The 11,801-nt window shown below is 31.1% G+C and overlaps 1 protein-coding gene across 1 annotated transcript; it reads right to left on the reverse strand.

The window, feature by feature from the left end:
- Window positions 1–1,087: 1,087 nt before the first annotated feature.
- Window positions 1,088–11,027, reverse strand: LOC145061839 (cysteine-rich receptor-like protein kinase 10). The gene is made up of 7 exons (XM_079009414.1): window positions 10,186–11,027; window positions 5,576–5,800; window positions 5,344–5,465; window positions 2,902–3,112; window positions 2,578–2,815; window positions 1,810–1,960; window positions 1,088–1,512 (listed from the first exon to the last, which is right to left on the reverse strand). Exons 1-7 carry the CDS (start codon window positions 10,985–10,987, stop codon window positions 1,207–1,209), a joined length of 2,055 nt encoding a protein of 684 aa, XP_078865540.1. The 5' UTR covers window positions 10,988–11,027; the 3' UTR covers window positions 1,088–1,206.
- Window positions 11,028–11,801: the final 774 nt, after the last annotated feature.

The following is an 11,801-nucleotide window of genomic DNA, read 5'->3' on the forward strand; positions in this document are numbered from 1 at the left end:
AGGACAAAGAAGAAAACGAAGATTTCTACTTCAAACAAACAAGATGCAAATAGAATTCAAATATCAATGTCTTCCATTGATCACTTGAAAACATGAGAGAGATGTCTAACGGATGGTTCGACAATGTGACAATTCATTGGTTTGAATACTTGGAAAATATAGTAGAGGAAATAAAGCGAAACATAATGAAGCGCGCAAAACAGTTGTGTAATGAAAATGGTTGAAGTTAAATTGATTTTCATGGTATAAGAGATAATGAATTTCATTGTAAAATGAATCAGTAGTATAGTATGAATCCATTCATTTTAGTTGAAGTACTTCTCGCATTACTTTTCAGGACCATTATAATTAGCATGGCCAATCATGCATAGAATCAACTCACAGTAAAAAGAGAAGAAGCAAGGGGAAGAAGAAAAATGAACCATAAAAAACTGTTGCATGTGGGAGATGAAAGGATAGCTGTAAATCATTTCACGTATAAACGAATGATTAGTTTACCAATTAGCTATTTTGATGCTAATTTTTTCTTGAAATACAATGGGATGAAAAAAGGTTGCTAAAGTAGTGACTAAAATTTCATCGCTAAATCTGTTGCAACTTTGTCAAAGATTACTCGCTTTGAAATGAAATTGATTTAGCAACTTTGTCAAAGATTACTAGCTTTGAAATGAAATAATGACGGAAAATATTGATGCATTGTGTTTTTAACTTTTTATGGATAAAACATAAAGTGCATTGTATATATTGGGTTAAGAAATACAACAATATTATGCTATTATAGATAAAATAAGTATGCTACAATTATGGATATAACACTAAAGTATGTTTTTGTTATTGATGAAAAAAAAAGGGGTAAAATTTGTTGCTCTGTTTATGTTAGTTTCTCTAGCATTGATTTGTTTAGGTGTTGGTCTGTTTGGTGTTGCTTAGTTTTCTAGGCTCTCCCTAGTTTGTGGGAATTTAATATTCTTCTATTTGTTCAAAAAAAAACTCTTATTATTTTTTGGTAAATAATTATTTTCTCCCTAATAGATAGAATTAGATTTATTAAAATTAATGTAATCTGCAACACATCTAACCACCCGTATAAAACAAAAAGATGTTATGTGATTTGATGTAATAATTGAATACTGATTATGTAATTAAAATAAACATGAAAGTATAAAGAATGGCATGAATTGATAGTAAAAAACTTGCAAGTAATTGTTACCGTGCATATACATTAGTGATCAGTGATTCATCCGTTGACTTAGAAACAGACTTACTATTTGAAGAATATGAGTCATGTCTTTTAGGAAGATAATGTGGAGTTCTTGTGGGAGTTGGAAGATCGATGGAGTAATTGTTGAGAATGTTTAAAACATAAGCCATTGAAGGCCTTGCATCCACATCTTCTTGCACACATAGCAATGCAATGTTGATGCATCGCATAACTTCATCTTCAGAGCAAGTTTCGACAATTGTTGGATCCACAAGCTCCATTGCTCTTCCATCAATCCAGCTTTTCCAAGCCTTCAAGGGACATAATCAAACATAAAGATATGAATTTTTTTGTATAAAAAAGGTACTATGTAACGTTGTGTTTTCTTTGATTTTAAAGATAATCGGATGAAAAAAAAAGGGAAAGGAAAGTTATATATTTAATCATGTTCTAGATGAAAGATATATCCAGAAGAAATTAAAAACAAGGTTTCATGATTTCATGTTACTCCTTTTCCTTCCTAAACAAAGCATGAGAATATGACTTTTTAGTTTCATGGAGTGATTAATGGGAGGAAAATTAGGGCATGGAAGAATGGTAAAACTTACAAAATGTGAAAGATCTTGGTGATCATCTTCATTATAAAAGCGTGAACATTTCTTCCCAGTGATGATCTCAAGAACCACAATGCCAAAAGCAAATACATCCGACTTCACAGAAAAATGTCCATGCATTGCATACTCAGGGGACATGTAACCACTGCAAAAATATTTGTCATTACAAAAGAATCTAATATTATACGGAAAGAAGAATTTCAGGGTACTTTTGGTTGTAGAAAAATGTTTTCATTTTTCTAGAAAACGTTTTTGAAAATAAAGTGGAGTTTTCATTTTTAGTTTTCAGAAAACGCGTATAATAGAATCCGGTGGAGTTTCATTTCCATTTTAGAAATTAAGAAACTTTGGAAAACTATAAAAGTCATTTATCTAATTTAATTACATACAATTTGGAAAACATAAAATTTTTATTTTCTTGGAAATTTTTTAAAAACTGAATCAATCAAATACGTTTTTAAAATTTTCATTTTTATTTGAAAATTTTCATTAAAAGTTGAAAAAAGAAAATCACAACCAAATGCACCCTAAATGGGGAGACCCGTATCTAAAGTTTTTGCCACCTCAAAATATTAACCATGTACCTACAGCTACCATAAGCTGACCTAACCCGAACTCAAACCAAAATTTTTTAACCATGTAATTAAATAGGTTGGGTTAGAGTTGATTTTTTTTTTTTTTTGATAGAAATCAACTTTATAATCCCTTTAATGTTTGATAACACCAAAATTACCAACAAAAACAAGGGAGTTGAAAACTTACTATGTTCCAACAATTCGATTGGTGTTTACTTCAATTTGATCCACTCCAACAATCCTCGCTAGACCAAAATCAGAAATCTTAGGGTTCATATCAAAATCTAGCAAAATATTGCTAACCTTCAGATCACGATGAATGATTCTTAATCTTGAATCTTCATGTAAATAAAGCATTCCTCTAGTGATCCCTCCTATGATTTTATATCGTTTCGGCCAATCTAACTGCCCATGTCTGTTTGGATCTGTATTTAAAAAAAAAAACATTGGAGATTGTAACAAATTCATACAAAAAGTTTAAAAATAAATGGAATTTGGTGTTTTGGCTTACTGAAGAGAAAGTAGTCAAGGCTTTTGTTGGATACATATTCATAGATGAGTAATTTTTCATCCAATTCAAGGCAAAACCCTAAAAGCCTCACGAGATTTCGATGTTGAAGCTTTGCCATCAAAATGACTTCGTTTATGAATTCTTGAGAACCTTGTCCAGATGATTTTGCTAGTCTCTTTACTGCCACCTCCATCCCATTGTCTAGAACACCCTGCACTTATAATGTGATATTGTTAACTGTTTTTAGAAAATAGAAATAACCAAGCCAGAAGAAAACTACGTACAAGGGAGTTAGAGCACTACAGAGAGGAGCTTATTAACCAAGCAATCCACTCAATTTTATAATTACTACACCTGCTACTAAATGACTTAAAAGCTACCACATCCATAAGTGATCAAACACAACATCACAAATTCCCTTTTTGCCCTTAAAGAGAGCCTTGTTTCTCATGTTCCAAATATCCCATATGGCTGCCCCAACTACCCAATCAAACGCCATTCTAACCTCTTTCTTTGCCTTCATCTCCTTGATTACATCAAGCACATGGCCAAGCTTTCAATATCTAGATAAGCTCATCTCCCACCATGTTTCGATTTTGTTCCAAACGGTTATGGAAATTGGACAGCTCAAAAACACATGATTTGTACATTCCCGAACATCCGCACAAAACGAGCAAAGAGAATCATCAAAGTCTAGACCTCTTTGAACCAGGTTATTGTTATAAAAAAGGATCAATGTGGAGCAACCAAACAAACACCATGATTTAAAGTGGAAACCCAAAATCGGGAAAACCCACTATGAAATGTCACTCTTATTGAAAGGCTACATGGCTGATAAATCTCCAAGGAGAGAGGAGAGAAAGAAGATGTAATGGAATAAATGGTAATAAGCAATCTAAAGGGCTTTATATAATAGTCTCACAAGAATCATAATCATATTCCAAAACTCCTAAAAGAAAGGAAGCATTCTTTATACATTTGGAATCCTAGCCTAATAACCATCTAATAAACACATAATTAATTGTATTTTCGAATTCCACATAAACTAATAATCATGCAGCAGCAATGGGAAAAAGGTTTCATAAAAGAAAAGTACTACCATAATGCATCACATCCAAATGCAACATTAGAAAATGTTGCATTAACAACAACACATTGCTAGTGCAAGAAAAGGGTTTTGAAGCATTTTCCACAAACTCTACCTTGAGACGAAACCAAAAAAACTTTGGCAAAAATAAACCTTTAACTAGAATTGAATAATAAGTAGTGCCAAAAAGTCTCTAAGGACTAAACTAGGGGTAGAGTGGTAAAAAGATTTCTGCATGATTGAATCTAATAAGTAGTACGATAAGAAGTAATATGGTGTTTGAGATTGCTTATGTAAAATGTTGATTGACATATTGTGTGGCACGTAGTAAACTATTTTAAGTGTTTGAATAGGAGAATATTAAAAGCATTAATTAACTTATATAAGATGTTTATGATAATTAGTTACTTCCTTTCTACTTATTAACTTATATAAGTAGTTTTTGATAAGTTACTTCCTCATCACACGTATAAGCAGAATTCATCAAATACTAAAAAATAATTGATCAAACTTATTAAGTTCTGGTTTGGTACTGTAAAAAATAATCTAAACATTTTTCTTAATTTCGTTTCGACACCGGATAACCTAATACCAAAAAAAATGTTTTTTTAACTTTTAACTATCAAAACCTTTAAAAATATTTATTAACGATGACAAACCACAATAAGCTAATAAGAACTTTAAACAAGCAATCTGAGACACCCCTATATATATTTGTCACTAAGCAAGAGATAATATTTGTATAACTCCTACATAAAATTTGGGATAGATCTAGGTATGTTGTACATAATTGTCAATAAGCAGCGGGTAACATTATGCCAAACCACAATAAACTAATAAGCACTTTAAATAAGCAATCTCAGACACCCCCAATGCATATTTGTCACTAAGCACGAGATAATATTTGTAGAACTCTTACATAAAATCGGTGATGGATCTAGGTATGTTGTATATAGTTGTCATTAAGCAAGAGATAACATTATGATGGTATGTCAAAGGTATACTCGACCACAAACTCCAAATTACCCTCTTGACATCTCTTGCAACTCAATTTTGCAAGAATTACAAAGATTGGAGTAAGGTTCCTTATGACATTGAATGAAATAACGAGACCTAAGATGCGATAAAATAAAAAGTCTAGACTATGATGACCAAGAGTGATAGGTAATGCCCATATCCATGGAGGCATGTAACCATTGGTGGTTCGTCTGTGGACGAGGGATATAAATGGAATTATATCCGATTTTCATAACAAGGGATACATATACATGCTAATTGAATCTAATTATATTATATGAATAACATACAGAATATATCGACTACTACAAAATACGAAAGAATGATCAACTGCGTACCTTATAAACTGGACCAAAGCCGCCTTGACCTATTTTGTTTCCATCAAAGAAACTATTGGTGGCTGCTTCAATGGTGACCAAATCGAATTGTAAAGATCCTACTGCACCCATTTCCATTTCAGCTACATATATAACATGCAATTATTGGGCAACAACTTTATTATATTAATCATAAATGTAAATCTTTACCCCCTTAGCTTCCAATAAAATTATAATCACTTAATTTTATTACCTGACCCAGCTTGTGCTAAATTAGCACTGTTGTTTTGGTTTTCGCTCATAACTAGAGACGAAAACGCAGTCCCACTTTCTTTTTTGGTAGCAGAAGCATCTTTAATATTATTCTTCCGCCTTCTTTTTATAAATAAACATAACCCGATTATGAGTATCCCACCCAAAACACATGCAACAGGAACGATGATGACGTAAATACTCTTTGATGACTTTCGTGTTCCTCCTGCATCATAAATATTAACTAGTTTATAACTTACAGTTACAAAATTAATTAAATTTTCATAGTAACTCAAAATTATTTAATAAATTATTATAAATAAATTACTAATTAAGATATTTTTTTTGTTATATAAAATTATAATCGTTGATTTAAATAAATACATGATCTTATAATATGTACTAAATTTATTTTAATTTTGATTCTAATGTTATTAATTTAATATAATTAGAGTGACAAATTTTAGATTTAAAACTTAAAAATGGAGAATCAATAGATTGACAAGTGATATGACATTAATTAGGAGACCGGGTGACACATGGTAAAAAAAGAATAAACTTATTATTTTATTAGAATAGAAGAGATTATCAAAAAATAATGTTTCATACTATTATTAATACTTATTGGGGTTTTGGTTTTCACTCTTATATAGTTTGTTTGATATCAAGAAATTTTGTATAAAAATTCTTATTTACAAATATGTCAATTTTTTTAAAATACCATTATTTTTTGTTATATTTTGGTGACTTATTTGTTATCTTTTTAACACTTGAAATGATCTTATAGTTAGTACATTGCTTGAGTTGTTTATTTGTTATCTTTTTAACACTTGAAATGATCTTATAGTTAGTACATTGCTTGAGTTGTTTATTTATAGTCATTATAGAATATTAGTAAAGATTATTATGAATTTGTTTTTCTTATCACGTATATCGAATGAATATTATTAGTATTATATCATCTTTCATCTAAATAAAACTCCATTAATTATTTGAAAGCTATCAACTCCACCTAATAAGACAACTTAAGTACTTGACAGAATACATTATAATTGTGATATCCTCTTTATAATAATAATCAATTAATTATTTAAAAGCTATTATAACTCCACTAAGGCAACTTGACAGAATTCTCGTTATCCTAATAATTGTAATTATTGCATTCTCGATCAAATACAAATATAAACAGGGATTTTCTTTACTTTAAAATTGTTTGGTTTGGTTTACCCTATCGACATGATTTTTCGTATTTTAGTTGCTTTTTGTTTTCTTTTGTTTTTTCGTTTTCTGTTTTTTTTTTTAATAATTTTAATAAGTACATATTACTATTATTAACATTATAAATGTTTTTTTTGTTTGCTCGGACTATTTTGTGTTAATTTTTTCATTGAACTATCATTGTATTATTTTTTCACTTTAGACTGTTCATGTATTATTCTTCCGTTCGGATTATCTCCATGTTACTTTTTAGTTCCGACTATTACTATGTTATTTTTTATTCTGATTATCTTTGTATATTTTTTTACTATCTCGGACTATCTTTATGTTATTTTTTTTATTCAGACTATTCATGTGTTATTTTTTTCGTCCGAACTATCATTATGTTATTTTTTAATTCGGATAATCTAGTATTATTATTTTGTTGTGATTTTTAAAGCCGTTAAATAAAACTCACAAACTACCATACATATAATTGTTTGTAAAAAAAATTTGAACAAAAACAAAAAATAATACATCCGAACAAAAAAAATAGCAAAGAGATAGTCGAAACCAAAAAAAAAAATAACACATGGATAATCGAAATGAAAATAATAACATAAGAATATTCCAAACGAAAAAATAACGTAGGAATACTCCGATCAAAAAAAACATAGGGATCATACGGATAATCCGACAGAAGAAAATAACACAATTATAGTAGTTCGAACAAAAAAAATCAAATAATAGTATGAACGACAAAATAACACATGTATAGTCCAGACGAAAAAAAATAACAAATGGAAGTTTGAATGAAAAAAAATAATATATCCACAGTCCAAACGTAAAAAATAACACATGAAATCATGAGGGGTTTTAGAATAAGTTTGATTTATGTCAAATTAAAAGGGATGCAAAGCAACACCCGATAAATAATATTAGGAATGGAAATGGGGCGGGGTTGACCATCCATGTCCCCATCCCCATCCCTACAGAATACGAGGAATTGAATACCCTTCCCTTTAATTTTTAGGCTTTTTTGCGGCCCACCCCTGACCCGTTCTATCAAAATAATAAACTAAACTTACGAAAAAAAAATCAATTTTAATAAGTGATAAAAAAAACAGAGGTCATAATCAGATTATATTTACATCAATCATAAAGTCTAACAACATCAAAACAAGAAGTGACGATTTGATATAGGAATCATCAAACAAAATAAGGATTTAAGAACTCTTGGTCCAATATAAATCAATTCATTCTTAATGGACTTATTTCATAATCAATAAATTATATATATATATATATATATATATATATATATATATATATATATATATATATATATATAGAGAGAGAGAGAGAGAGAGAGAAAGAGAGAGAAAGCTAGGTTCAGGTATTTAAAGTAATTATCGTGTTATTGTATGAATAAATATAGGCCAATCATTTCAAAAGGGTAAATATGTAATCATACATGTAATTAATTATGGTAAATATATAAATCAATTAATATCCCTTTAATTTAGGAATATCAGTTTTAAACCCAATTTCTAGTATATATCCTCACGTCCGCCTCTTCCCTCTTCTTTTCTATTCATCGTCGCCCCCAACCTTTTCCCTTTCATCTCCCTCTCGTACACACTCCACTTCCGGCCGACCAAGCACACACACGACAACATATTCTGGAATACGCATCCAAACACGAGCAGAAACACTCGTACTCACGTGAAACACAACGCGACAGCCAATATCTTTCTTCTTCCGATCGCTCGCTGCCACAGTTACAATCGGCGGCCTTCGTCTTCGATGCTCGTTGAAGCGGCGACAGTGGTTGGGCACCGATAGTTCACAGCAGCCATATAAACATGTCAGTGACTGAGCGGTTCACAGCAGTTAGCCACCACGAAAGGGATGGTGGCGTGACAACCTAGACTTCTTGCATCTGACTGGCTCGCTCTCTTTCAGACGTGGGAGGGGGTGGCTCCGGCGATTTCCGGCTCCAATGGCGGATAAGAGGTGGCGGGTAAAGGATGGGGTATAAGCGGTGTCTGTAGCACCCTCCTAGGGTTAGGGTTCTTATTGCGGCGGCTGTAGCATCCTCTCATCCGAAATTGAAAGTTGTTTTGATGCACACCAAGCGCTCGTTAAAATGCTTCAACTGAATGGTATTTCTTCGTTTATAGTATTCTATCAGAAAATAATGTTTCTTATGATAATCATGAACATATTCTATTAAAATTTTCTGAATTAATATAATTATTGGTAAATGAATTCCAATTCTATCATAATGGAATCACGAATTTCAATTATGTTGGAATGGAATATGTATATTTTCTCATTAATCTATTATTGGATTTGTTTCTACAGAAGCTAATGCTTGAAGAACGGACCACGAAATTTGAACAACGCTTCTTAGCAACATTATTATTTTAGAATGTAGTGTCTTTGTTAGATTTTGACTTTTTTTCCAGATTTGAAAGTTTTTTTAGTTTTATTCTTTTACAATAAATGTAATTCTTAGCAATTGTTACATGTATTCTATAAGAATTAATGTAATTTTTGTTTTAATTCTTCACTTGATGGTTCGAGAATTTAGTTATTCTACAAGAAATTTTTAAAATCATGATCAAGAAATACATTCAAGAATATTTTTATTATTTTATAGTTTAAGAATTTTTTTATTTTTGAACATACTCAAACATATTCTATCAGAATGTCCGAATTAAAAACCTTGTAATTCGTAAAATCAGATTTTAAAATTAATAGAATATATGATCCTTTAAAATATGCAAATTTCATTTATTAAATCTATGTTAATTGACTAAAATACCTTTCTAGTTAAATTAGATGATATTTTTCAATTAGATTTAATTCAATAATATGTATTAATCATTTTTTTTAAATAAGTAAAATGATTGGCCAACATTTATGCATATAATAACAAAATAATTACTTTGAATATAATAACATAAGTATATATATATATATATATATATATATATATATATATATATATATATATATATATATATATATATATATATATATAATGTCATCAATGCGGTGGTGGATTGGGTTGTGGGTTGGTATATCCGGCCCCCACCCCATTCCCGGTATTAGCATAACGGGGATTCCTAGCCCATCCCTAGTATCCGTTTTTGAGGGAAATACCCATCCCGAATTTGGGAGGTTAACCAGTTCCCTGTCGAGGCGAGTGAAATTTTCATGCCTAAATAATATTAGGAATATTTTTATAGATGTTTATTTGAAAAACTAATTATCAAAATCCAATTTTATTATACTATGTTAAAAGCATATAAACAAGTAATCAAATATTTTATTTAATTAAAAGTTTATAACATAAATATTGTTCTATTGAGTGTAATTTGCCAGGATGAAAAATGCAATGCGTACCTGTAATTGTCGGCGATTCTGATGAAGATGGAGGCGGAGGCGGCAGCTTGATTGCCGGAGGATCATTAAAAAACGATACATTTGAATACCTAACGCAACAACTCGGATAAAATACACCGACATCAATTTCGCCATCGCAGCAGCCTTGAGATTCCCTATACACAACCGACAAGCACGAATTGCAGTCAAAAGAAGATAAATCCGGCGAACATTGCATCAGAGCGTAAATCTTCGACGAATCTGGCCCGAAACCAACATCTCCGGTTGCAAACTTCCGAAGGAAATTTCCTCCAGCAGCTTCCACCCGTAATCTTCCTTCTAAATTTCTCAACGCCTTATCGAAAACGTCAATGTCCGATGCATTAATGGAGCTCGAAACTCTGGCGTTAGGTCGAACATCGACAACTGAAGTATAAGTACGATTTGAATAGCGTACTGAACAATTTGAGCTCCAAATTAAGGCTTCTAACTGGTTAGCACAGTTCTGTCTTAGCAGGACGATCGAGTTTCTGATACAGTCCCTACAGGTTTCCGATCCAACGTCGCCGCGGCAGAGAGCGATGGCGGTGACTGCGTTTGGACTTACGCCGGCGGAGGTATTGTAGAAGCCGTAGCCTGTTGCTGCGGTGGCGGAGAGGGAAGCGAGGGCGGTTTTGAGATTTGTTTCGTATGTGGTGTTTCTCGTGAAATTGCCGTCGTCTCTGCATCGGAAAATAGGGAAATAGTTTACTTGGCCGGCGGCGAGACAAAGAAACTGCAAGAGAAGTAGAAGAAGACATGGAATTATGAAACTTGATTCCATTGTCGAATGGAATTCTGTCGGAACGGAAGGGTTGAAGCTGGCGCTTAGTTATTTATGGAGGGGATATTAACGAATTTGTTGTTTTTCTTTTTGCAAATTAAAATATGAGATTTGATTAGATATTTAATTTCATTAATATTGCTAACATATTATATTATAATATGGTATAAGAGGATAAATCCAACTTAAAACACAAATAGTTAGTTGTTATTTAAAAGACAAACAGAGAATATAATGAAATTTAAACAATAAAGTAAAAATTCTTTACACATCGAATTCTTTGTTATTGATCGAAGATATTGGTGAACATATCACATGATGAACATCATCATCATTTTCGAGACTTATAAAATGAAATGAAATGCTGAATTCAAGAAGGCTCCGTTTTTATACCATTTACAATGTCTTAACTAAATAAAAATAAAGCTCAAAAAAAAAGTTTTTTTTATTTTTTGTTAAAATAATCACATATATAATCTACTAATTCTTTTTCTTAATCCCCTTTTGATTTTGACACTTACATTGATCTAATGATATAACCATGAGTAAGTACAAAAAATAGGAGGATATTTGATTTATCAAAGAGAAAATTTATTTAAAAAAAATTGTAATATTATGAGAAGTATAGATTACTTTATCCTTTTATTTACACAATCATTAGTTCTTTTCATCATTTCGATTAATAAGTCTTTGTTTTTTCGTGATACGTAATGTTTTGTAATGTTTTCCCTCTTCATCAGCTTCTTAAAGACCCGAATTTTAGCCCAGTTATCCACCAAAAGTTAGCCCAAATCTTCATTCAATAGCCAAATTT

Source organism: Lactuca serriola, chromosome 7 (assembly GCF_051521515.1).
Source record: "Lactuca serriola cultivar US96UC23 chromosome 7, Lser_US96UC23_V15, whole genome shotgun sequence".
In the NCBI taxonomy this organism is placed as follows: domain Eukaryota; kingdom Viridiplantae; phylum Streptophyta; class Magnoliopsida; order Asterales; family Asteraceae; genus Lactuca; species Lactuca serriola.

Excerpts from the sequence above, each read along its gene's own strand:
- LOC145061839 (XM_079009414.1), bottom strand. The coding sequence starts at position 10,987 with ATGGAATCAAGTTTCATAATTCCATGTCTTCTTCTACTTCTCTTGCAG. Across the intron at positions 5,801-10,185 it reads AGAATCGCCGACAATTACAG|GAGGAACACGAAAGTCATCA; the intron begins GTACGCATTGCA and ends TTTATGATGCAG. Across the intron at positions 3,113-5,343 it reads GCTTTGGTCCAGTTTATAAG|GGTGTTCTAGACAATGGGAT; the intron begins GTACGCAGTTGA and ends TTATAAGTGCAG.